The sequence below is a fragment of the Drosophila erecta genome, unplaced genomic scaffold (assembly GCF_003286155.1).
Source record: "Drosophila erecta strain 14021-0224.00,06,07 unplaced genomic scaffold, DereRS2 tig00000000-arrow-pilon, whole genome shotgun sequence".
Classification (NCBI taxonomy): Eukaryota; Metazoa; Arthropoda; class Insecta; order Diptera; family Drosophilidae; genus Drosophila; species Drosophila erecta.
In genome coordinates this window covers 7,011,026-7,038,684 of record NW_020825194.1, presented here as the reverse complement: position 1 = coordinate 7,038,684, position 27,659 = coordinate 7,011,026, and the positions used below count along the sequence as shown (strand labels likewise).

The following is a 27,659-nucleotide window of genomic DNA, read 5'->3' as shown; positions in this document are numbered from 1 at the left end:
ATGGTCGAAAGAGTACGGCCGCCATTGTGAGTGATACTAATTTCCACCGACCCAATGGCGGATGCTACTTAAGTCGCCATCCACCCAATCCCCGATTTCTGCCGCCCATTCGTTCGATCCGCCAAAAAGGGAGTTGCACAATGGGAATCGCCACAGTTGAGCTCTTCGTGGCTGGGGCTTTCTACGTCAGCCACCTGCGTGTCGGTCCTCGTTTCTCAATTGAAAACACAAATGCCGGGATCCATTTGGGGCTCAAACAGCGGGAGCAGGACTTAACCCTTGGCAGCCGCAAAAATAACTGTTTGGCATGCATTTTACTTTCAAATGCCCGCAACGGATGGCGAATGCTTCCCACGCTTGTGCTATACACTTAAAGAAAGAGAGAGAGAGGGAGAGATACCTACTCACAAATTATAATTAAAAAAAATCAGAAGAATTCACTAAGAACTCAATTAAAAGAGAACGCCAACACTCGAAAGGAATGCACGGGAATTCCGCATAAACCACATATTTTATAGTCTACCTTTAGACAACTTCAAAAGCGTTTTCATGGAGCCAAATTGATTTATGTGCCGCCCTAAAAAAGGCAAATGATTTCTGCGTGTGCAGTTTACAGCAAGCAACTGTAAATCCATACTTAGAGGCACTTATACTCCCGTGCCAACAGCTATCCACCAACTGCCTTGTTTTATCGCAAACGATGCCATTACAAGGCGATTTGAGCTCCATTTGTGCAGGCCATTCCCATTGCCAGGATTACTTGACAGTCACTTAGCGGGCTCGCGTCTGTGCCGGGAAGTAGTGGAGTGTAGAAATCGGAGTAGCCGGAGGTGTGTGTATCAAAGTAGCAGTTGAAAGTACACGCTCGAAATGCTTTCAGATTAAACTTGTCCGGTGGCAACACCTGTGCCCGCATTTCAAACCCCCATTTCCCACATTTCCCCCATCCCAATCCCGATGTTTTCCCATTGACTGACAGGCAACCAAGCTTAGCTGGAAAGCACGGCTGCAGAGAATGCAAAAGGGAGAAAGCACAGATTTGAGCAGTAGAAACTTTGTCCAGCAGTGCTCTACCATATCAACTGATATGGCTACGCCAGGGCCAAGTGCTTCTTTCCATAACGAAAAACTTCTCTCCAGCGCCACAAACTTTTAATAGTCTCACATTTGAGCGCTCTAATCATATGCTAAACTGGCTAACGAGTCTCACCGGATATTGCTTTAGGTGTTTGCCCAGAACTTCTTTGACAAATGAAGCGGGAGAAGCTGGTTGGTATTAGTTACGGGTACTAGTAATTCAGCTATCTCACTATCAGCTATTCTCTATTGCGTTGGAAAGTAACACCATTGAGTGCTGGGTTATGTGGGATTCAAAAGATTTAATACTTAGCAAAAAGCTGGTCTTACCTTGCCCAAATTGACGAAACCGTGATCCTTGGCCACCGCATCGGCCATGCCATTATCGCCGTTCGGTATGTGCACCGCCCAGGTGTGGGTATAGTGTCCGACGACTTGGTTGTTATTGCTTCCGGAACTGCCCGACTGGGCGAACTTGCCACTGTTCGGCGTTAGCTTGGCCCTGCCCCCCGTCTCATAGTCGAGGACGTAGGGCGGCAGCACTGGCGACTGGCCATTTGGATCCACTTTGAGTGGCGACGATGGTGGTGGGGGCGGTGGTGCAGCAGCTGTGGGCGGGGATGAGGGCGCTGATGATGGTGCCGCCGGCGATGTGACGCCTGCCGATGATGCCGCCGTTGCCACACTTCCGGCCACGAAACCGACATTAAAATTACATAAAAAAACTACGGCACTAAATTGCAGAGCTAACAGCAACACCGCTTTCGTTTTCGACAAGGGTCCGCTTCTGTTGCTCTTGCTTTTGCTGCTGCTCTTGCCACTAAGTTTCGGTTTGTGTTGCGTTAAAAAACTAGTTTTGAATAAATTGCAATCGAAATTGAAATTTCCTATATCACATTCAATGATTGTTTGTTGTTCATCTTCTAGCTGCGTTGCGGCGGCGGATCTCTGCTGACAACTTCTTGCCGCATGTGGCCCTAATTGTCGAGCATTTAATTTGTTGCTTTTACTTTTGTGCTTGTGAGTGCTACTGCTGTTGCTGCCGCTTCTACTGCTGCTGCTGCTGCTGCTGCATCTACTTCTGCTGCTGTTGTTGTTGTTAGTGTTGTTGGTGTTGCTAGTTGGCTGCCTGCTCCATCGCACGACGTCGTTTTTCATTGTGCGTGAGGGTTTCTCCAATGGTTTCTGGGCGCGCTGCTCGGGATATTGGATTTTATGGGCTCAACGTGCGGCTGAGATGCTGTAAAAAAACAACGCTTTTTTAAGTAAATTATTAAAATTTTGTTTAATTAAAGTTAAAGTTTTTTAGAATTTGTCTAATAAAAGTTTTAGTTAAAACAACCACGTTTTCGTTTTACGCCCAAGGAAATGAAACAACTTTGAAATCATTTTTTCGATTACCTTTTATAAGGTCTTGCTTTTTCTTAAGTGCATAATCAAATAGTGCTGTTATAATTAATTCAAATTTCAATCCATAAATTCTTGTCACAGCAGGGGAATTTTCACTTATGACTGAACACAGCTGGTGTTTTCGGGGAGATCGCAAATGCCCTTCAGTCCATTGAAGTACCTGTCACCACAGCTGACCTTCAGGGCACGCTGGTGCCGACAGATATAGTAGTCGTTGCATCGCTCGGGAGATGCCATCAGGAATCCGTCGGGTTTGCCCAAGCACGAAACCTTAATCTGAGCCTCCGAACTAGGGGACGACAGACCGGCCCATTCGGCCGCTTCCCAAAGTAGGCGATGGACGGGGTTTCGGCGGACGGGATTTTGCTTCGATTGGGTGGCAGCCACCGCCTTTAATTTAGTGGGGCAAATAGTTGTCGGAGCGGTTTCTGGGCATTTTGTAGTGGTAGTAGGACTAGTTTTGCAAGTTGTAGTCGTAGTGGTTGTTGTTGTAGTAGTTGTGGTCTTTGTGGTTGTTGTGGTGGTAGTTGTTGTTTTGGTTGTCGTTGTTGTGGTACAAGTTGTTGTCGTCGTAGTGGTTGTGGTTGTAGTAGTTGTGGTCTTTGTGGTCTTTTCGGTTGTAGTAGTTGTTTTTGTCGTTTTTGTGGTGGTAGTTGTCGGTGTGGTACAAGTTGTTGTCGTCGTAGTGGTTGTGGTTGTAGTAGTTGTGGTCTTTGTGGTCTTTGCGGTTGTAGTAGTTGTTTTTGTCGTTTTTGTGGTGGTAGTTGTCGGTGTGGTACAAGTTGTTGTCGTCGTAGTGGTTGTAGTAGTTGTGGTGGTTGTGGTTGTCGTGGTCGTGGTCGTCGTTGTTGTTGTTGTTGTGGTACAAGTTGTTGTCGTAGTTGTGGTGGTTGTAGTAGTCGTGGTCGTCGTAGTTGTGGTTGTCGTTGTTGTGGTCGTCGTAGTAGTTGTGCAAGTTGTAGTCGTAGTGGTTGTTGTTGTAGTGGTTGTGGTTGTAGTGGTTGTTGTGGTGGTAGTTGTTGTTGTGGTTGTCGTTGTTGTGGTACAAGTTGTTGTCGTAGTTGTGGTGGTTGTAGTAGTCGTGGTCGTCGTAGTTGTGGTTGTCGTTGTTGTGGTCGTCGTAGTAGTTGTGCAAGTTGTAGTCGTAGTGGTTGTTGTTGTAGTGGTTGTGGTTGTAGTGGTTGTTGTGGTGGTAGTTGTTGTTGTGGTTGTCGTTGTTGTGGTTGTCGTTGTTGTGGTACAAGTTGTTGTCGTAGTTGTGGTTGTAGTAGTTGTGGTCGTTGTGGTTGTAGTAGTTGTTGTTGTCGTTGTAGTGGTGGTAGTTGTTGTTGTGGTACAAGTTGTTGTCGTCGTAGTGGTTGTAGTAGTTGTTGTTGTCGTTGTAGTGGTGGTAGTTGTTGTTGTGGTACAAGTTGTTGTCGTCGTAGTGGTTGTAGTAGTTGTGGTGGTTGTGGTGGTTGTGGTTGTGGTGGTCGTGGTCGTCGTTGTTGTTGTGGTACAAGTTGTTGTCGTAGTTGTGGTGGTTGTGGTTGTAGTAGTTGTGGTGGTTGTAGTAGTTGTTGTGGTTGTAGTAGTTGTGGTGGTTGTAGTAGTTGTTGTGGTTGTAGTAGTTGTGGTTGTCGTGGTCGTGGTCGTCGTTGTTGTTGTGGTACAAGTTGTTGTCGTAGTTGTGGTGGTTGTGGTTGTGGTCGTAGTAGTTGTGGTGGTTGTGGTTGTAGTAGTTGTTGTTGTCGTTGTCGTGGTCGTCGTTGTTGTTGTGGTACAAGTTGTTGTCGTCGTAGTGGTTGTAGTAGTTGTGGTGGTTGTGGTGGTTGTGGTTGTTGTTGTAGTAGTTGTTGTGGTTGTAGTAGTTGTGGTGGTTGTAGTGGTTGTGGTTGTAGTGGTTGTGGTTGTCGTTGTGGTACAAGTTGTTGTCGTAGTTGTGGTTGTAGTAGTTGTGGTGGTTGTGGTTGTAGTAGTTGTGGTGGTTGTGGTTGTAGTAGTTGTTGTTGTCGTTGTCGTGGTTGTCGTTGTTGTTGTGGTACAAGTTGTTGTCGTCGTAGTGGTTGTAGTAGTTGTGGTGGTTGTGGTTGTTGTAGTAGTTGTTGTGGTTGTAGTAGTGGTTGTGGTTGTAGTGGTTGTGGTTGTAGTGGTTGTGGTTGTCGTTGTCGTGGTCGTCGTTGTTGTTGTGGTACAAGTTGTTGTCGTAGTTGTGGTGGTTGTGGTTGTAGTAGTTGTGGTGGTTGTGGTTGTAGTAGTTGTGGTGGTTGTAGTAGTTGTGGTGGTTGTGGTTGTAGTAGTTGTGGTGGTTGTGGTTGTAGTAGTTGTTGTTGTCGTTGTCGTGGTCGTCGTTGTTGTGGTACAAGTTGTTGTCGTCGTAGTGGTTGTAGTTGTGGTGGTTGTAGTAGTTGTGGTGGTTGTTGTGGTTGTAGTAGTTGTGGTTGTTGTGGTGGTTGTAGTAGTTGTGGTCGTCGTTGTTGTGGTCGTAGTTGTTGTTGGGGTACATGTTGTTGTCTTCGTTGTGGCTGTTGTTGGGCTACAAGTTGTTGTAGTTTTAGTAGTTGCGGCGGTATCACAAGGTGGTGGAGTGGTTGTCGCTCCATTGCAGGGTTGGGCAGTATCACGGACGGATTTCTGGACCTCCGGCTCAACGACAACGCCCTCGACGCAACCAGGGTTATATGTTACGCAGCTGCGGATCTTAAAGTCGTAGAAATTGGCACAGGAGTATTCCTGGGCAACGCCATTTTGGCACTCATAGAACCTGGAGCAACTGCCGGGTACCAGAGCCCGAATACCGTTGGCCTTGTTGCGACACAGAAGGTCGGAAACGCTGGCACCGCTGGTGGTGCTTGCAAAAACTGCAATAAGCAGCAGGGCAAAAGCTGCGGAAACAAAAAAAGGATGCTTTACGGAACCATCTGGCTACGTTGTGGGTGCGTTTACCGTATATATTCCTCATGTCTGCAGTTGGTTTAAGCTTACGTTCTTCAGGCTGAGAAGCTACTGTCATTTAACGCTGATGGCGACACTATTTATACCGTCAAAAAATTTTCAATTTTGCCCAAATTCTCATTAACAAATTGGTTAACGAAATTTCTGCAATACAGTATTATTAGCAAGATCTTTATCTCATTCACTGTTATCAGCTATCAACACACGCGTCTACAATCAAGAATAAAGATTTTTCTCTATATGCTTTTTAAAAACATTACTTCTATTTCGTATTTCTTTGTTGGTAAATCTACCAATTTAAATATAATTTTACCGGTATATTTTTTTGATACAACTTTCTTACAATTTTGTAAAATAGTAAAAAAAAATTTTTTAAATGATTTTAAATTAAATCTTATACCGAAAACCCGAATTTGTTATCAAGCTTATTTATTTTGGAGTAAATATTTTATTTTACATAAATATATAAAAACAAATTAATAGTAAGTACCTTCGTAGCTATTGTAAGCATGGTTAATCGACATCTTGTCAAAATTCTATAGAAAATTACCGCAAATTCCGACAGAAGAGAATATTAGCTCTATTTATACGTTTAATAAAAAATGAACGAAATTATGTTAAAGGTCAAAGTAAAATCTTCTATATTCAGTAGAGCTTCCAGACACACTTCTGTGCTCATGTTATCTATAAAATTTCGGTTGGTTTTTACTTGCAACTACATGCTTTGATAACCGCTAGACGGCTGATATCAAGCAAAATGGTAATTGATAGAGGACACAAGAGTTATTTTTAATTCCTAACGGTAGTGGTATCCAAAAATGATGCGGCGTGAAAATGTAAAAAACACTATAGAAAGAATAGTTCAATAATTACCCAAAATTTGTAAAACCATGTAATTTTCTCGCCCTATCCAATCACGCTAACAAATCGCCTGCATCTGACACATCCAATTTCAATCGACCACATAAAACTTTCGTCTTATTACAGACATTTCAAATGGGCCAGAATAAAAGTATAAAAGTCAAAATATGCACACAAGAACTTTTATCTGCCATTAATTGGAAAGGGCAACAAAAGAAATATTGATTGCCACTTTGCATCGTTAGCGAGAAAACCCAGAGCGAAGCCAGTGTCCAGAATGGATTATGGCCCAAAGGGGAACTGTTGGCCAAAAGCCAGTATCGCATTGATTGTCACCCGTAGACAAGTTTCGATTGCAAATGAGAATCAGCGCGGAGCTAACTACACCCGATAGAAGATTCAAAGCTTCCGACTAATGCCACTGTCAAAATATGCCCATGACTGATGATGGCCAGAGGCCAGTGCATTGACGGGCATATTTCATCTATTGATAGAGGATTTCTGGATTTGGCCAGTCACTCGGCCAGAAAGTCGGCTGAAGTGGGGGCGTAATTAAAGCGAGTGACAGCGGAAATGCCAAGCACAAGGAGATGGATCGCTTTTGGGGGGAGCCCTGAAGTAGAGACGGCGTTGGCGATGTGTTGCTTGGACGGATTTGACGGGTGGCAACGGAAGCGGTTGGTGTGCAGTGTTCGGGCCATGGTAATCATTGGCTAAGTGGATAGGAAATTGAATTTTGTTTGGGGATGGCTTTGAATCGGTAGTGGCCTAAAGCGAAGCGATTTTTCGCTATCTACACAAGATCTCGTTCTTTCTCTCTTAATACTTTTAAAGCTGGTTAATGACACTCCCAATGGACTTTATCACTGTTGACATCAAAGGGTTTGTTGGCGAAAGTTTTGAATGCTCTACAATTATACATTCTTTTTGCACTTCCAATGTGTCAAAGCTTTTATCTCCAGAAGAATTCGCTGATAACTGAGATCTTGCGAATTGGCGCCCTTTGATTTCGATTTTCACTATACTCCTCTTATCACAATACCCGTGAAGATATATTTTTCCGTAAAACTCACATATGATGTGAAGGCGTTATTTCCATTTCCACCAAACTCTTATTGAAATTACAACAATGAATTCGGGGAGATGAAAAAGTGGAACTCTTATTAGAATTTCAAAAATGAAGATGTGCATTTATTCCGTTGCCGTGTTACAGCTTACATTCTGGGCATTGAAATGGACTGTCAGGGTACTGCTCCACCTCTCTGATCCCATCGAAAGCCGATGCACATGAATGCACAGGCCAAAGGACTCCGTTACATTGACTGTGCACCTTTTGTGCTTGAACTTCCTTCCGCATTGAGTCGTCGTCGACACCATCATCCCCAGCACCCTGTTCCTTAGCAGCGTCCTGCGTCCTGCTTCCCGCGTCCTCCGTCCTCCGCTCTCCGTCCTTCATCACCATCGCCAACTTTGACTTTGACTGACGGCATTTGTCAGTGGCAGACACAAAGTAATCATTACTTGGCGCACTTCCGCAGCTGCAGCTTCGGCATCTCCTCGTCGGCCCACTAAGCGTATACTTAATAATAAGAAAATAAGTGCCATGTCAACGTAGGCGTGGTAGAAGGGACTGGTTGGCTTCTTCGCGACGCTCACATGCTAACGAAAAGTGGAAAACGGTGTCAAAGTCACCGACAAGAACAGCACTAGCTGGCTGATGAAAGTTGCAGGGCGAGAAAAGTGGCGGCGATGAGTTGAAAGTGTACGTTGGAACAACACCAACAACGCGACCTGCCAACTCGAGACAAATTGAAGCGTTGTTTCTCTTTATAGGAAGGACCCATGCAGTGGCTTTTGGGGTCGAAAGCGCTTGACAACCAATAAAGTGCTAAAACTAGTTGAGTTTTAGTTCATGAATTCGCAAACAAAAAAGTTGTTGATGCAGCCGATCACGGATGCTTCTAGAATTGTGAGTAAATATATGTCCTTCAATGAAGAATTTAATCATGGGAATTATCCCTTCGTATGTCTTAATCAAAATCAATTATACTTTGCTTAGTTGTGGTCGCAGCTTTTTCAACCCGAAACTAACCTTCCTTTTGCATTTCAAGCCATTTACCTAAGCCTTGCTAACATCCATAGGGTTTTCGCATCATAATCTGATCTATTTTCACTCAGCAAACACGGCTTGGGTATTCCGTACAAAAAGCGTCCAATCAGAAATCACTCAAATGCCCAACAGAAATCCCTAAATTGCTTAAACCACAAGAAAAACAAGCGCCAGAGAATAAAAGAGCACATCATGGGGAGATGACAATGCCAGGCATCGGTTTAACAGTCCTCGAGGCATTTTTTCGGCAAACAGACCGACACTTGGCTGCTCCTTTGGTATCCTTTGTGGTGGCTTCTGCCCTGCGAGTGTTGTAGTTCCTGTGGATCGCCATTCTATGCAAAATGTCGTGTCAAATACAGGACTGAAAAGGGCTAAAAGCGATAGTTAGGATAGCAGGCTACCACGATGCCAGTATACCGACTTGCTGGAATGTGGGGGAAGTCGAATCAAAGCACATTAAGCCAAGAAAGAGGCCTCTGCGCCGTCGGTGGGAAAAATGAAGCTGCAGTTGAAGCAGCGGCAGTAGGAAGCTTACAAAACTGCAGGCTAGAAGTCAAAAAGCAGCATCTACACTGCGAGAAAAGGGGAACATGCAATTAATTTTTTTACCCTATTTACATTACAGCACATTTACTTGCCAGCATGATCGCACTGTTCTTAGTTGAGTCTCAACCGATTTGTTGCGTTAATGACCACACTCAGTTGTGTAATCAGCAAGCTAAACATTATGAAATAATTTTTGTTTCAGTGGAGTCTGGGCTGCTTTGTTGCTTTGTTTGTGCTGGTGCATTTGTCTTTTGGCCTCGCTTTTAATGTGTTTCGTGTGGTGGATTGAGGTGAGCTGCTTGTGTGGTGGCTCGTGTATAGTAGTTTTCCGCAGTTTCTGCTGGTGGCTTCACTTGTTTAATGATAGTTCCACAAAGGCAAATATGCACTCTCTAACACTCGTTTGGCTTTTACTCCGGCCACCAGCCCACTCAACCCCTTGGGCCAAGCCAACAGCATCCTTCTTCTATTTTTTTTTTTCGCGACCAGCAACTGGAGCGCAAAGTCAACAACCAAACAGCCTCGGTTAACGCCCGCAGAAAAGCGGCTGGAGCCCAAAAGAAGGCTAGAAAGGAAAGAACCTGGCCAAACAAAATGCCAAACAAAAAGCCACGCCAAAGTGTCAGGTAAGGAGACATGCGGGGTGCGCAAGGGTGAACCATTTTTTCATAGTGTATTAGCACACGATCGCCAAACAAAAGGTGTTGCATGCGTTTTTGCGGCCAGCTAAATGCATGGAAACGGCATTTGCCACTTGCACCTGCTACATCGCACGAATGTGGAATGTGGTGACTGTACCAAGTTGGTCGAGCAATGCAAAACCAAATGGCTTTGACAGATGACGGTGTGAGAATTTCCACCGGGAACTGCATAGAAGCTACGAGGTCATGTTAGTTTTAACCAAATCAACAGGATTTTCGACGGTTTCCTATGATGTCAAAGACGTACAGTTTGTGCCAGAAATTGCTAGTTTGTGTACGAAGTGTATGAATAATTGAAGGGAGAATTAAAAAGAGTTGTACTAAAGTATTTACCAGACTCAAAGAGGCTATACAATTGTCAATACTTTTAACTGTTACCAAAAATATATGAAAATAATCAAGAATGCTTAAAGATGAGCCCGCATTAATTGAAAAGTCAAAAGGAAAATTGAATGTTAAATCAACGATGCGTGTTTCGATAAAATCTCGGGTGTCAATCAATCATTTCGCTGGCGAGCAAATTTACCTGATCTACAATAAAATTAAAGTTATATTAATACCGACATCCATGCGGTAATGAGATTTTCGAACGTTCGCTGCGACGATTTAAAGGATAATGGTATCGTGTGCTTTTTGGACCAACGAATTCTTAATTATTTTGCATTGTTTGTGCACCATACGTATATCTTTGTATATATGTACATATATATTTTCACCGCTCGGTATTTTCCATTTCGAGTCGGCTTGAGTATCGGATTGCTTCTTAATGTGCAAACAACGTTGCGTATTAAGTGAGGCCCAGGAAAATGGGTGAGCTGGGTGGAAATAGCCGGTGAAAAAACCCTGCGGTATGCAATGCAATTTGAGTGCCTCGCCGGCATTAATTGATTTTGCATGGTCACTTGCAGCGGCCGAGGCGTAAGATAAATGACCAAGGATGGCGAATTGTGGGAAAAAGTGGGAAAAAGGAAAAGCAATGACAAGAATGCCGCCAATACCAACATGTGTCATGGCGATGGAAGGGATTTTCCTTCAGCTTTTGTTTCACTTGCTTTTCTTCGTCGCTGCATTTGCGAAATTAACTCTCCAGGTGGAAATTGAGGCTGGGCGCACTCCATTCAGTGGGCCCTGAATAACGCTTAATGTAAGCCCCACCTGGGTAGCGGAAAAGAGGAGCTCCTAAAAGTATGCGAATATAAAAAAAGTCCATACAAATTTCATTCAAAACAAAAGACGCCTCAGGGCAACAGCGAACAACAACAGCACCTACCTGAAGTGCAATCCGACAGTATAAGGGTTTGGACAAAAAAAAAGGAGTAAAAAGGACCCTTTCTGACAGCTTTCCATCCCATGAACTCAAAGAGTCCCCCAACTCAACTGAATTTTCAACATCACTTTGCTGCTCATATAACATAAAGCACAATTATGACTCTTTTTTCTAAAACAATTTCAATGCGCACGAGGTTCACGAAAGCTTGCATACTCTAAATAATAATTATAATACGTAAACGAGCAAAATGCTTAATTATTTCATACTGAATTCAGTATGCCTAAAGAATTCAATTATTTACTTCGTTCAACAATTTACATGGTGTACAAGATTTAGTTGCGTTCAGCAAAATTCCAAGCGACCACAAACTTATGCTGATATGCTGCACTACCGGAATTTCGAAAATTTCATATTTCCCTAACAATCAACAAGTCGCATGATAACCCCTTTGTACCCCGGGAAAGGCTATTAAGCCATCCAGAAAAGTCAGGGTCCTCTTCAGGATGTAGCAGCAGCCATTTCTTGCAACAGTTGCAACGCACACGGCGGAAATGCAGATGGGTAATGCAACAACGAGAAAGGTGAGCAGCCCGACGATTATGATGTTCCCCACTACGATGACGATGATATTGTCAAAGGAGGTGAGGATGATCCGAAGGCTGATGAGGATGCGACTCCTCGTTGTGGGTAAAAGGGGGCAAAAACAAGAAACAGAAGTTAGGGTGGGCAAAGTGCACTTCTTGTTGCTTTGCATCCCATGATGAACTGCATTAACGTTGACAATGATAATGAAATTGTTTTCTAGGCAGTATATCAACTAGTAACAGCAGCAAAAGTACCCGGGATTTAATTAGTTTGTCTTAAGCCAGCAAATTGTTTTACTGTCTAAATCTTGCCAACAGAAAACAAGAAAGACAGTAGCAAAGCTAAATATACAGCTTTTAAAACTGAAATTAATGAGAGCATTATAAAAGTCCTGCAGCTGCTTTCCACATTTTATTTCACAGCACACTCACTGTGCACATCTGATACCCATCTCTGGCTAAATCGGCGTTTTTGTGGTTGAATTTCAGTGGGAATTTCGTGGAGTTGGAAAGCGGCGAGGCCAAGTGTAAATCAGCAAATCAACAACTTAATATGCGCACAATTTTGATGCCAACTGCAGTTGCAGGATGCCAAACGCAAAAACGCAAACAGCAAAAGCAACAAGAAAACGGCGTGTAATCCGCATGGAGTCTGCTGACGCTGGTTGGATATGGGGGATCAGGGATCAGGGATTGGGAATCAGGAATGGGGATTGGGGTTTTCGGTTTGGGGACCTAGTGCTGCTGATGGCACTGGCATCAGTTACCCGGGGCGAGGCAATGTAATGGTTTCGGTGGCACCGCCGAAAAATCCAGAGCCAACCACCGAAATGCAGGTTATTAGTATGCACAGCTTGCTGCATACTTTTAAGGGACCTTGTTCGCCTGTTTGTGCAAAATTTATGCGTGTCTATTCGCTCATGCTGGTGGCTCCCTCTTTCTCTTTCAACAACTTGTTCTCTCTTTCCTGTTGCCGACACCCCTCTCTTTCTCACTTATATCTTTTTTGGCTGCGTGGCGGCGCCCGTTCGTCGATTGTCGTCATTTCAATTAAGCCCGGCGCCGAAATGCTATGGATGCTTTTCCTGCGGACTTTTACCGATTAATTTTTCATTATTATGCCAAGTGCTCGCCGGGAAATGCCATGGGATGCGGTAGGTGTGAAAGCGAGAGAGAGAGAGAGAGAGGGATATTGCCGAAAGGCCAAAGAGTGAGACTGCACAATTCACGCACAACAAATGTGCCAAAAGTGGCAAATGACAGGCCCACAATACAGATATATAAATATATATACAGCCTTTCGCACACATTGGCATTGGCACTCAATGTGCTAATAATTTTTGCACGCTCCAAAAAATATGCAGAACATTTGTTTGCAAAGCCTGCCAAACAGACGATTCTATTTTACGAGAATTTCATGGAAATTGGGTAGAAGCAAATGGGTAGATCAGTTCCCATGGAGCTTTTTCGTTTTAACAGTGGTCACATGTAAGGCACAACTTAATGTTAAGTACTTAGTGCTTATAATCTAAATTAAAAGTAAACAAAGTTATTTCGCAATAGGAAATCTCATATTTGTTGTGCCTGTAAATTATATTTATAACCCTAAGCATACAGTTTGGAAATTTGTAAGAAATTAAATTAAAAATATAGTCAACATCAGCAAAGTAAGGCAAACATGGACTTGGCCAAAGCAAACCAAGCGCGCATAGTCAATAAAAATTAACTGCGAAAAGCTGAAAAGCTGCGCCAAAGCCCACCGCTGGCCGCAACAACAAACAGACAATGCCGCAGCATGCCACCCACTTTATGCCACCCCAAACCGGGTGGCTAAAAGAAGTCCCAGTACCCCATTTCATTAGGTCGTAGTAGGTGTAGTTTGTGCGGTGTCTATGTAATTTAGACAATTAGAAAGTTTGCGCCTGTAACCATTTCCTGCATCTTGTTGTTGGACGAAACTTTTTCGCTTGCTTTTTGGCCTTGTTATTTGCATGACAAATGGGGGTGCCGAAAGTTGACCATGTTCTGGTATTGCTCGTTAGGAAACTCATCGGGCTTAGTTGCACCAATGTCTACAGCTACGTTGGCTTAGCAGTTTAATATTGGCACAATACTCCATAATCAGCGGCTGGATTTTGCCTTTTCCTCCCTCCATACGCTTATGCAGCAAAAACCGCGAACGCGCAAATTCCTCTTCAATGCGCCAATTGTGTTGCTCGAGTGCAGAGCTTAGTGTCGCCATATTGTCGAGCCACCCGGGATTCGCAGCCAAGGACTTTTACTACATGGATCCCTACTCATGCATATGCAAATATCCAGTGGTAAAACCCACTATAAGTGGTTAAATTGCACAAGTAAACAATTTTTTGATGCAGCTTTGTACCGGTTTAAGTCACAAAATGGAAAACAAAAAAACGCTGTCAGTTCGACACTGGCCAAAAAAAATGTGTGCGAAAAAACGTTGTACTGAAAATGTAGGAATTTCAAGCAGTTTTTTCAGCACCAACCAATTTTAAATTACATAAGCTAAATTATTTATTTTCCCCCATATTCACAGTAAAACTACACTACCTTAAAAATGAAATTTGTAACCTAATTTGCTTGCGTTGACTCTTAATTTGCTGTATTTATACGTGGCCATTTTTAGCTACAATATTCCATATAACATATTGTGGCATTTTTTCATTTGCTTGCTGCTATTTCACTGACTGAAAAACACAAATTTTCAGTTATTAGCGAAATGTCAAAACAAACGACAGCTTCCATTTAGCAGTTGTGGAATTTCCCAACGGGTTTTTTCTCTTCTAGATGACACTCGTATATGTTGTGTAACAATTTGGACTGTTAAATTGGTAATAAAACGAGAAAGTTTTTCACTGAATTGGGGTCATAACATGACACTCAAATTGATTAAAAAAGTACGCAAAATACAAATAGGTTCTGTAACTTATATGTAAAAAATAGTACCTCAAAGTTAAGTAGGGGCAGCAAATATTTAATTTGTATAAGTCGAAAATGGCTAAGCAATATTTCTCAAGAATCTTTGGCGACATTAATCATGGCTCGACAGTCACATTTAATCAAGCTAAGTCCCTGGAGATTTATTCATAATAAATTCTAGACAAATTTTAGATGAGTATCATTCAGCGCAAGAATCTCCATAAAACCCAAGCAGCAGAAATCCTCCAAACAGATGCCATTTGTCAGAAGCGATAAGCAAACATAGCAGCAAATGGCAAATAAACAAGGCACTAAAATATTAGAATGCGGACCGAAGAAACCCAATGCTAAATCCTGATTTCAAAGCCGGAGACCCGAAAACCGTAGGGACACTCCCCAAGCGAAAACAAAACTAAAAGCTAGACAGATTTTTGCCTGATTACGCGCAGCATTCACTCCTATTTCCCCCAACACAACAATGGGAAATGCACTTCGGTAGTGACTCCCAAAAGTATGCAATGAAATGGGGCGGGCCGAGAAAGGAAAATGGGCTAAAAGTGGGCGGCAGCACGAACGAATGCGAACAAATTGATATGCAAATGTGAGTAGCAGACCCAGACCCAAAAACGTAATAATAAAATAAAGTAGAACCCAAAGCACGGCAAGGGGTTACCATGGCGGTAAGATCCTTGGATAAATGCTCCATGACTTCTCATTTCCGTTTTAGTTAGAAGCAGCAGAAGCAGCAGCAGCTGCATCTGGCAGGCAAATCTGCGTCTTCCGGTCCAACGAGAAAGATGAGAAAAGACCGAAAAAAAAGTACGGCAAAATGTTAAGTATACGCCTAATACAACCGAATGGTGAAAAGAAAATTATGAGAAATATCAAGTATACGTCTAGTACAACAAGACGTCAATAACTTAACACAAGTCTAGAGTTCCCAACGCTGTGCCGATTGAATTAAAAGATTTTCTTGCGTTGCTGAAACGACCAACTTTTTTTGCACAAAATTGAATTTGCCCCAACTTTCTCGCTTTCTAATTTTTTTCCACCATCATCTTTTTCCCCATCATCAGCTGGCGGCCTTTTTAGTATGCGTTCGAGTGCAGGGACAACTTTTCCCCCTCAGCCTCATCGATTGAAATGCTAAGGCATGTATCCATCCGTATATATCTGTTTTCCCCCGATCTCCAAAAAGTTGGCCTCTGGCAAATTCAGTTGTTCAACTAATGAGAGTCGCAGCTTCGCCTCGGGTTTTCATTCTGATGGACAAGCCAGATGAGCCGGGCAAAAGTCGTGACAATCATAAAAAAAAGCCAGGGAAAGAACTGGAAAATGCAAACGAAAACTTTAAATGCCTTCGGTCAGTTGGAAAAATGTTCTTTTATCATGGGGGCAAATGTGGCGGAAATTTTCGCGTTCCCGAAATGGACCTGTTCACTCGGCTTTCCGTCGTTGTAGTTTTCTTTCGAGAAAAAGTTAAAATGAATCATTAGCCAAAATATTATATATATCAAGTTAAATTTAAAAAATGTTATTCATTTTATTTAAACCTGCTACGTAAACTGGATGACTTTAGAAAGCTTATTAATAACAAGAAGTTCATGGAAGGTCGTAATATTTTCCAGATATCATAGCTCTTTTTTATAACACATCCGCCAAACAAATCAATCATGTTATTTTAAATATTGAGATACTTAATACTCCAAGACTTTGGAGTTCAAGGAGACTCTTGAATGATTTTCCAGGAACTCATAGCACTCTACAAAATGAACAAGCGGTTAAAACGGCTCCAATGAAGCATAAGTAGAACATCAAATGCCGAAAATTATATTGTCAATGGTAAGGGAAGGAAATAAGAGTGCCAGGCGAGATCTTTTGCTCAAAAAATGGCTGAAAAATACTACAAAATTGCCAACGTCATGATGATGATGACCGGAGGGTGGGGATTGTTTTCACGCCCTTTCATGAACTTAATAAATACGTGAATCACCCAGGTTCTCGCGCCGCAGAATCAAGCATACCGTGGGCATTTGCGCCTGATTGCCCACGAAATCGACAAAAATGAAGTGGAAATACGAAAGTGCTGGGCCCAGCACCCAAAAAGACCGTGAAAAAAAGTGATTGATGCCTCCGGAGTGAGGAGCCCGGAGGCCAAGGTTCAGTTTCAGATTCTGGCGTTGATTCTGTTTCAGATTGTGTCTGAGAATCCGGATCCACAACTCGATTGCTAGCCAGACGAACGAGGAAAAGGCTTGGCGACAAAAAAGGATAACACACATCGCCATAACAATAAAACATAGGGAGGTCCTGCCGGCCTTCTTGTCTGACTGCCATCTGTTCTTTTCCGTTTTTTCTGTAGTGTCTCGCCCTCTTCTTTCTATCAGTATGTTTTCCTTTTCCCAGTTTTCCTTTGCTCCATTTTAAACAGTTTGCTGACTAGCATTAATATGTTTGCGGCAGACATTTGCAGTGTGTGGAAAATAAAAAGGGGCGTCTAATTGAGTCGGATGCTTATACTGAAGAAAGCTTCCTTTATATTTTAAGATTTTAGCTTCAGAAACTTGGCATTAGAATGAAAAAATTCTATCCGGAAAAGTCATACTTAACAATTTATTAAGTCTTTTTTTGATCATAGCTTTAAATTATCGGAAACACCAACTAAAAATAATCCGAAAACCTATTAAAGATAAATAATGTAATGTCACTAAAGTGGCATCTTAAAAATATTTCAAATACTTTCCGCGGCTTTCTGGCTGCAACAATAAATTCCGAAGATCTCTCTGAGTTGCCAGCAAAATGACATTAAAAAGCAAGCGCAAACTTTTTGCTATTTTGCGGAATTCCCACTCGAACTAAGTTGGAAAATGCAAATGTTTGCCTTCGTAAATGACAAGAAGATGCTACAAATTACATAAATAAAAGCAATAAAGTGGCAAGGCATTTGCATAAAGAGATGGGGGCGGGGCCGGAAATGGGATGTAAGAAACTTATGCTAAACAATCCGAGACACAGTCGAGGGCGGTTTTAGGCAGCTTAGTGGAAAACCGCCAGCAAACACAGGCACACATTCAATTACACATAAGATTCAGTTTACTTTCGCCTCGGGCACGCCCACAACATCAAAGGGCGTCATACTGACATTGATTTCTCTCTCCGGCTATTGAAGCAATTGTATATGCCTGTGATATCAGCATTGTCTTAGCCTTAATCGTTTGCTTATGCAATACCAGTGCATTTGAAGGACTATTAGATGGGAATGTTAATATACGAGTATATATGAACTTTAAAGATAGACAAGTATGCTTTATTTGCTTAAGCAACACCAGTGCATTTGAAGGACTACAACATAGGATTGTTAATATATGTGTAGATACGAACTTTAAAGATGGACAAGTATGCTTTATTTGCTCAAGCATTTGAAGGACTATTCATTGGGCATGTTAGTATATGTGCACACATAAAATTTAGAGATAAGCAAACATACTTTATATATACATCTAAACATCTTACATCCTTTTGATTTTTAATGATTTTATAAGGTAACACAAAATGTTGTTTTATGCAGCATATCTGTGTTATTTTGACCGAATCTGCATATGTATCGCTCTTTAGTGTATGTCCATTTCCTAGACCTGCCAAGAACAAACCTAAGGACCCTACCCATTTCAGAACATGCTGAGCTGTCATGCTTTTGCTGCCACTCCCTATAGCTCGGCTTCCCTTTGAGATGTTCGAGTTTTTCCTTTTACGCTTTTGTCTTCGAGAGCCTCGAGGGCGTTTTTCTGGGGCTTTGGCTTCCTTTGAGTCCTGGGAATTGGCCATGGCCATCTCGCTCACTCCAGCTATTTGCCATCGCCCTCCCACGCTCACCACACTCACACATTGACGTTTGTCTTTTGCCGTTTGCCACTAATTCAACTTGGTTACTCTGTGTGTGTACGCCATTCCAGTCCATTAATTGAATGTCCCGCCCCTTCGCACATATTGAGTTTTAATTTTGTGGTTACCGTCTCTCACATCGCCTTTTGCGGAAAATTTAATAAAGTCGCCTTACAAATTATTTAACTTGGCAACAGGTGGGAAGATAGAGAAATTCCCTTCGTCTCGGTATTTCATGTATGGAAAAAAAACAGCAATAAATGAAAGTAATTTCGTGAGTGGTAAATGGAAAATCATTTTAAATAAGGCATGAAAACGCATTAAAGCGGCGCCGCCTTGTCAGACAATAAACAACCACTTTCCCCAGGCTGTATAATATATAAATAATTTTAAACGCACACATACTCACTCCATTTTCCCTCCATTTTACGCTGATATCCGATAAAAAAAAGGTCTGACATTATTTACGTTCCTGTCTGTTTGTGGATTTTATGTGCCAGTAGAAAGGTAAGGGAATGTAAATTATGCGCAATATTTATAGCTTTTAATATTAGCTGTTTTAATTGAGAAATAGCATTAATTTCGACATTTTTGTACTGATTTTATTTGTTTGTGATGCTCGGAAACTGGTTTTATCAATTTATGTGCCAGACATGTGACGTACTCTTCTTTCTTTTCATTACATTTGCGTTAACGGTGGCGTATACGTGTTCCGGAACAGCGAGTTTGATTGCCTGCGCGATTGGGAGTCCCCGTTTCCACCGAATCCATATCTTACACACACCATCGAGGCTCACTTCCGGTACACACACACACGCACACAAACCCACACACTCACACCCAGTCGTATATAAAGTGATAAGGAGCCGCAGGGCAACGGTTGAAACGCAAGCATGCAAATAAAATTGCCCATACGCCCCTTTGAACGGTCTCCTTTTCCGCTGCCGCCTGCTTTCGGCCAAGTTCGTGTGTTTGCATACATTTTCGGTGATAATACAAGAAATTGTATCAAGACAAAATTGTTTTTTAAAATGTTACGTGCCCGGCGGCGGCTGTGACAAACAAAATTGATGTGCGGTAGGTAATAAAAATGCAATATAATTCCATACAAAAATTTGCTTGCTCCTTTGCTTTGGTCTAGGGTAATCTGAAAAGTTTCGATTGCAGCAAAGCGTTTGCTTAAGGATAATGAAATAAGGGAACGAAGAAAAATAACGAGAAAAAGGAAAAAATAAATTTGACAGCCTTGAAATAAATTGAATTTATTTGATGGATTTGTTCGCGAAATATTCATAATCATGAAATATTTGTGCAATCACACATATCAAAGTTATGAATAATTTATTTTTAAAGTCAGTGGCTGGATTGTAATAAACCTCAATATCTCAGCCGACTTAACGGTAAGGGGTACAGAAATGTTTATTTATTTTACAACTTGCTCAGTTAAATGTACAACTAACGTTTAATTAAGAGCAATCAATGAGTGGGAAAGTGCAAAGGGCATATGCACTTATCAGCCACCGCAAAACAAACAGAATTTCGCCATTTTCACACCCACTCCAATTAATTTATTAGCCGGCACCATATGCATATTACCACTTAGTCCATGTTCATGTTCCCATCCTTTTCAATTTTTCCACCATCGCTTCGCTGCGGTTCGGGCAATTATAAAATCCACAAAGGGAATTGCCATGACGACAATCAACTAATGAAATTAATGGCAATTCGCATTGGCTGTGTAAGCTTTTACATGGCAGTAGACGCAAATAATGCAATTTCGTGCAGTTTAAGCCCGGAAATGCATTCCCCAGCAACTCAGAAGTGACCCAACCACTGCCCCTCAACTGCACCATCCGTCTCCCCAGCGGCCAAGGATATCGCACACAAACACTAATTAATCAGCTTGCTATTAATTAAACGACCGCCAAATGAGGCGAGGGAACACAGGCAAGCTAACGATATCCATAATCCACAGAGAAGTGGCTCTTTGCGCCCGAAGGGCTTTAATTGCTGCTGCCCTGCATTTAAAACAGGAAACCTGCGACGCCGCTATTTCGAAATTATTCCGTGAAAATGGGGGGGGAAATTTATGAACCTATTACTCGGCTCTCTGGACATAAACAACGATAAACAAACGCGATAGATAATGATGACCTGGTGGGTGGCGCATGCCAACTCGGTTTGCTGTTGGTGTATTAATTTACAACCTCTTCACAATGTCATTGTTATGGCCTATCGCCTTATCGAACCACATTTTTTCTCGCTTTTTTGTCGGATTTTTTATTTATTTTTTTTGTTTTGGCGTCACATCTGCGATGGCGCCACTGCCTTGCGCTTTTTATTAAACATAAAAATAAATTAATAAGCGAGCCAAACCCACACCCACACCAGCGACAATCTCAATTAAGCGTCGCAGTCATTTAATGTTGATGGAAGCGTCGGTTGGAGGAAATGGCAGTGTGAGAGCCACGCAAATATTTCAGCGATGGCATGTGAAGTTTTTCACGTTGTCAATGGCAAATTAAATGCGCCGGGGGAGATGTGAAAAGGGAAAAGCAATAAGCCGAATGTATAATTAAGGCCAGCATATGCAGCTGCAGTCAGTAATTGCAAGGCAGGACCCATAAGTTAAATGGCGCTTTTTTACTGGATCTCTCTAAGCAAATATAAAGAAAGGGTTCTATAGTTTGAGTTCAGGTTCTATCAGTATGAAGATTCTTTTCAAAAGCCAGTTGCATAAGTTTTAGATGTGTAATATCCCATTTGAGCTGCACCCTTGCCCAAAATATTTGGAATATTCGGCTATAAAAGAAACAAGTTTCTACAAGAAAGTCTGAGAAAAGAAGAAACACAATTCGTACCAATTTGTTGGCTTTAAAAGGTCCACAAGTGCATGTTGGGAATGTCAGTTTCAGAGATAGAGACCGAACGTAGCATATGCAAATGCAACCGATAAATTTTCAATTAAATTGGAATTGCCAATGGTGGGCGAGGGAGGAGAAGCAAGCACATGGCAAAACCATTCAATTAGGAAATTAAATTTCAATTTTTGTCCAAATAAAAGGAAAAAAACAAATGTTCCAATGGGTTCTGTGCTCAGACCTTCAGTGAGTCACAATTTTTACCATTCAATTCGAAATTCGAACACTTGACAAAATATTGTTGTATGCTGCCCACTTACACGTGATAATCTACATAAACAGTGACTTTGGTGTAAAACTGAAGAAAAATATAATTTTAACAAGAATAAATGGTAAAGTAGTAAGCGCACACCTTTAATAAGCCAATTATATGGCCATTCACGTTGATTGGAAATCGTGTGAAATAATAAATTAATTTTGGTGAAAACTATTTTCTAGCTGCGAGCGCCGATCAATGAGTCATTTATACCATTTGCGAAATGATTTCCCTGGACAACCGGCATTTATCCACAAATCATGGCTCCCCACAATGGAAATTTATTGTGGAAATTGTGCGTTAAAATTATAAAATTGAATCAACAAACTGCTGAAGGGTTGCAATGCCTGAATGCCTGTTATGCGTGCCACAACCCCCTCGTTGCCACTGATTACCCGGTTGAGCAACAGTTGGTTGCCAGCTTCCAGTTGCCGTTGGCCAAAAGGGGTGCAACCAGCTGGCGCACCTTTTAATGCAAATTAGGGACGCGTCTGCAGAGCTCCGGTGGGTGGAAGGTCGCGCCGAGCGGGTTGGGGGTGTTAACCGATTGAAAATTCCACCACCGCATCGAACGTGTCTTGGCATTTATAACCACCACCGGGCAGCAGGAGCATTATTTAATTGACAATTGTTTAGGTGGACCAATATCCGAAGGCGGGCGAGTGTGAGTGGCCGGTACCTTGGACAATCAAGCCATTAGCCCACTTACCAACGCTTTCATCAGCCATATTCGTGCGGTTTTGTTCAGCATGTTTGACGGGAGAATAATTGGAGAAGGGGCCACGGTCCGATATTAATTAATTAAATTAGTATTGAGTGCTTTGGCAAGAAGTGGTTAATTTGATTTCCTGTTTATGGTGAAACAGTCATAATGCTAGCATAACGAAATGTTGATTAAACTGTGGCCAAATGCAAACACAAATAAAATGTTTATCTTTTTTTGTTTAGGCGTTTAAAATTGCTCTTAATTATTTGTTTCTTCATAAAATAATTTAATGGTAAAGTAGTAAGTAATTTCAGTAAATTTAATAAACTGAAACTGGAAAGATAGATAAATATTTCCGACCCACAAAAGTATGCTACGAAAGGGTTCAAACTAAATGCCAATTAGCCAGCTTGTGTGCGTGGTTTAAGCCACGTCCAGAATCAATAAGAGCAGTTAATTAGACGAACGCCGAGATTTCGAACCAAAAGCATTTTCCGAATGCAATTTTCAAAGCGAGTACATGTTGAAATCAACCCCAAATGCCAAACACCCAATCCCCAATGTTGCATTAAAAGTTGGCGCTCTAATTTGGCATTTCAAATAGATGCGGGTTGGTGGGTACAACTGATTTTGAGCTGAGATAAGCACACCTAATGTCGTTTAATCGTTGAAAAAAAAAATCAGAGGGAAAAGTATTTTCGCGCCAACGTCGCACAAAGTTTTAAATTACATTTTTCCCTCTGCTTCGGCTGCATTTTCCTTCATCTTTTGCTTAATCGAGGTGGAATGGGGATTTGGGTGGCATGCTTCATTGGGCAGGCAAATTTTCGGATGCCAAATGCCAGCAATTAGATGCCAAAAAGGATTGCATATTCTGTGGCGCTAAATTGCTCGAATTCGCCCCCAAAAAAGCATAGTTAATGAGTTTTGAGGTCAGCATAATGCACGATGCAAGAGTTCAAATCATTTGCTGCATTTTGTTGAAGCAGCTGAATTCTTGGGAAGTTTTATTCACACTTTAATAGCTTAAACTTTTACCATAGTTTGTAGAAATTAAATTTTAAGCTAAAGCTTTATGGGAAATACCAACACAATTGAGTTATTTGTACCTTTGAAAGAAATATGTTTGCATACAACCAAGGCTAACATTCAAAATTCAAATCCAATCGATGCAAAGTTGCAAAACTTACCAAATGTTTTATTTCAATTAATTGGATCTGCAAAGAAATAAACATAGAAATTATTAAAAATTTTTGAATACTTTAGCATGAGCAAAATGCTTAGCAATAATAAAATCGAGAAAGTTGCCATTGAGCTGCTGGGGGAAACATTTAACGAGCTATTTTTTATGCATTAACTTTTTTGTTTTAAGAGCGTAATTAGAGAAGCTTTCCAAGTGCAGGATACCCAAAATGGACAGCGAAACAGCAGCCATTTTATGCTAATGGTAATGGCCAAGATGGCAGAGAAAAAAACAGAATGAAAGGTAGAAAAGGAGGGCAACCGTAGCAGTAAAATATGTCGCTCAAAGTAACAAAGAGAAGTACGCAAAAATATACGTATATTTTTATATCAGTATCTGGGTAAATGAAATCCAAATGGGATGCATATTAAAAATAGCATCAAGACAAACGGAAATCCGCAAAAAGGCGTTGACAGCCGGGCTAAATTTATCAATGACAAGTTCGGTTTTGGATTTTCTATATATTAACGCCGATGTTGATGCAGTTAAACAATTTGTATTTGTTTAACTTGGGTTTCCCTATTCATATATGTAGTAAGTAATATACAAGCATTTACATGCAAAATATTTGCCAACTTTTGAAGAGCGAACAAATTTATGCAACCTCTTCTGAAGCTTCAGCAGTTTCAACTATTTCTTTAATTCAAGCTGAATCCATTCGGAATGAATCAAGTTTGCTCACCCGCTTTTCCTGTCTTTTGAGCCAACTTCAATTTGAACTCATTTGGCCATTTGCCAATTAACTTTTTTTTTATCCTTTGGCGAAAGACCATCGGCCGATCGGTTGGCCCTTTCTGCGGGGCCAGGCCAACCCACCCACCATGTTTGGCAATAATTCAGAGCAGCCTCCGCACCTCCTTCACCTCTTACCCCTTACCCCTTGGCCCATCTTGCCACCCTTTGGCAGCCAAACCACGAAAACTTTGAAAGCCTTTTGGCCGCAGGCTAACAATGTTCGCTTGAACAAACTGTGCCCCCTGAACCTTCTCGCTGGCTACAATCTGCCATGCTTATGCACTCGAAGATAAACTTTTCGAACATAGAAATCATATGAAGTAACCCAGAAATATTTATGTTACTAGATATAAAAGAAAATCCGACTGTTAACGGGTTGTTCGATAGCTGAGTCCCTTTAGTTTCGCAATTACAAACCCCAAATAATACTAGTATTTTTATAATCTTTGTAAGTCTTTTTTTAGTGTGAAATCTAGGGGATCCAACGCCGCATCCACAACATTGTACTGTGGCACAGTTTTACAGCCACTGACGGAGGACGATGACGGTAAATGCAAAAATGCCAGGACGCTGCTGAATGACCAAAACATTCAACCTGCATGTATGGGTGGAATGTGTGTCTGTGTGTGGGTATGGGGGTGTCCTATTCGGGCAGAGAATGTGTGGGGATATGACCGCATTTGATTTTCATCTATGCAGCAGGCCATCCCGCTTCCCTCTGCCCCGGAAAACTGGGCTAAGAACTTTGGTACTTTGTTTAGTTGAATTACGCCAAAGCACATTAAGTTCCCTTGGTGCGCTCTGTTTGTTAAGTGCTTAATGAACTTTGCTAAACATGCTTGGCCAAGGAGTTGACTTAACTTGGCCTTTAAACTTTTCACATCTCACTTTCACTCGGCCAACTTGGTCCAAAGTCCTTTCGCTTCCCCCATGGCCGTTGAGAGATTTATGGCAATCTCATTTAGCTGCCGGCGATTTCATCTTAAGCGCATTCTATTTGCATGCGTTTTGCTGCTTTTCCATAATTAATTAGTTCGCAAATTGCTGTTCGCTTGATTCGCTTAAGCTTGAATTATGAATTGAGATGCAGGATTAGCTGGATTTTGCTAGTTAAATGCATTCCCAATTGATGCAAAGTGCGCAATTAGCTGTAAACATACTCGGAAACTACTCAAATCGATCATGGGCAACAAAGCAGAGTTATGCATTATAGATAGCACAATAATCACTCCGGTTTAATTATTTTTCCTTCACATTGAAGTATATCTCCTGACCACATAAATCTCACAATTCAACTCAAGCATACCCTGTTACTCCGGATATTCCCCCCCAGTCCTGGCACACCCACTGTGAATACATTTGGCATAACGTGTCTGAGCTAATGTCACACATGCATCATAGCCACAGGACTAAGCAGGGCCACAAGGGGAGCGAAAATCGTGGATAAATGGATGTTGGTCGTGGGGGGTCCAGGCACTTGACTAAGCTGCAGCTAATTATGCAAATTCATTTAATGCCATTGTTAAAATGATATTTGCCTCAGGGATTTGTCTAGCTGATAGACCGTAGCATCTAAATCTCCCCCACTTAAGCACGGATGATTAAGCTCGAAGTTGACTTGCGGAAAAGTTACTACCTCTTCAATTAAGCTGCACGGGGTTCGCCAACTTTGATCATTTTGCCTTAGATGGATAACCATTTAAATTGAGTACGGGTTTAGGCATCCAGTGTTCTTAAAAGTTATTTTATCACTAGTGCTAGTGACGCTTATATAAATTTCAGTGTTGGCAAATGGTAAAAATGCTCATTTCATTGTTTTGTTAATTGCCAAAAAAGACATCAATTTAATTTTAAGTGCAGTTTCACCATTTATCTTTGCTTAAGGGCAATTGTCTCAGATAAACGGCCATATTTCTCTCTTGGTCGTAAGTTATAAATACGAATTAGTCTACCGACAATAATCATAAGGGTAAGGAAATGTGCAAAAAAAAACTCCGTTTAACAAAGAGGCCTCTGCAAACATTTCGAATGCAGAGGTACAGTTGACCCCGCAAATTTATGAGATCAGCAGGCACCATTTTGGGCATATATTAATGAAAACAGGAGCCACGGCGGCTTGGTAGCCCATACAATAAATCTTCTAGTTATTGTTTCATAACATGCTTTCAGGCGTAAATCCCCTACAATAAAGGTAAGCGCTTGGGTCTCAATTTCGTTCATTTTGGCAGTGCTGTGAGCACACTTTAAACTTATTCCTTTGCTCAAGTGTTCCGTGGGGCCACTCGAGCAATTTCGAGATTGGTTGCCCTAACAAAAAAACCCAACTGGAGAAAAGGAAAGGTAACCAAGCATTAAATTAAAGACTTTAACAAAGTTTCTCTTTTTTTCGGATATTAGGGAAGTCTGCTAAACCATCGTTTTGGGTCTGAAGTCCAGGCGTTTCTCGCATTTTATTCGCGTAAACTTTTGCCAGCACTAAGCTTTATTACTATTTTGTTTTCGCTGGACGGGATTTTTAAAAACGATCTACAGGTGAAAACAAAAGTTTAAATGAGCCAAAAGTTTAACCGGATTTCGGAGAAAAAGCCAACCTACATAGTTGCGCAGTGAAATTTAAACTAATGCAAATGAATAATTTCCAGCCGTGCAAGTGCTGAACAGCATCAATATTTTGGCCTGTAGACCACAGGAATTTCCTAAAAGTTTTGGACAATTTCGGAACCATTGACAAATTTAGACGCTTCAACCACGGGCAATTATGCCTGGGTTATTGTTCCTTTGCAGCAAAATATAAATAATTATCTGCCGTAGCCTAATTTTGTCGAAAGACCGAAGCCACAAAAACCATTTGCCAGAAACTTGATTTCATTCACAAAAGGAGCTTAGGAAATCTGCTTACAGTGTTTAATTTCAACACTGTCCGCAACCACAACACCGAAACTGCAGCTGGCACTAGCACTGGCACTGGCACTCCACCTCCTTCGACCCCGTAAAATAATAATAATAATAATTTACTATGAAACCGAAAGCCACAGGATAACATGAAGACCCAAACCCGCATTCTAGCGTTCATTGTAGTCTGCGGTGGTGCGGGTGGATTTTCCGGTGGACTTTTGGGTGTTTCAGACAGTCGGGATGCTGGTGTGTTGGCCAGCTGCAGCACTGAGTTGGCTAACCGATTGAGTGGGCCATAAAAAACGGCTTAATTAGTTGCCATTGCTGGATGGCAGGATAAATATTGAAGTTGTTGGGTTTTGCAAATATTTGAGAGCTCAAAATTCAGTCATCTGGGGGGAAAATGTGGTGGTAAAGTTCCAAAAATTCCAGGAGAAATTTCGATGAGCATTCGAATTTTGTTTAACAAGTATTTTAAATTAGAAATATGAAATATCCATTTTCGGAAGTGAATTATCGGGAAAGATGTACCTCACTTCAACTTTCTGGCATACTTCTGGCAGCTGAGGAACTTGATTATGCTGG

The 27,659-nt window shown here is 41.6% G+C and overlaps 2 protein-coding genes across 6 annotated transcripts in view; both read right to left on the bottom strand.

Moving 5' to 3' along the window:
• The window catches only part of LOC6554820 (furin-like protease 1), a 128,313-nt gene that overhangs the window by 49,535 nt on the left and 51,119 nt on the right, over positions 1–27,659 (bottom strand). For all 5 annotated transcript variants that reach the window (XM_015153780.2, XM_026976057.1, XM_026976055.1 and 2 more), the window contains exons 3-4: positions 23,392–23,418; positions 1,408–2,317 (exon numbers count right to left, since the gene is read on the bottom strand). In XM_015153780.2, coding sequence (XP_015009266.1) covers positions 1,408–2,235 — 828 coding nt within the window. In that variant the 5' untranslated portion in view covers positions 2,236–2,317; positions 23,392–23,418. The remainder of the gene's footprint in view (positions 1–1,407; positions 2,318–23,391; positions 23,419–27,659) is intronic.
• LOC6554732 (mucin-5AC) lies at positions 2,584–5,487 on the bottom strand. Its single transcript, XM_026976059.1, has 3 exons — positions 5,413–5,487; positions 3,248–5,351; positions 2,584–3,088 (listed from the first exon to the last, which is right to left on the bottom strand). Exons 1-3 carry the CDS (start codon positions 5,477–5,479, stop codon positions 2,584–2,586), a joined length of 2,676 nt encoding a protein of 891 aa, XP_026831860.1. The 5' UTR covers positions 5,480–5,487.

What these genes read in the sequence shown, in the direction of transcription:
- LOC6554732 (XM_026976059.1), bottom strand. Translation starts at nt 5,479, where the DNA reads ATGACAGTAGCTTCTCAGCCTGAAGAACGTAAGCTTAAACCAACTGCA. An exon ending in AGACATGAGGAATATATACG is followed by an intron (nt 5,352 to 5,412) that starts GTAAACGCACCC and finishes TTGTTTCCGCAG; the next exon opens with CTTTTGCCCTGCTGCTTATT. An exon ending in TGTACCACACCGACAACTAC is followed by an intron (nt 3,089 to 3,247) that starts CACCACAAAAAC and finishes AAAGACCACAAA; the next exon opens with GACCACAACTACTACAACCA.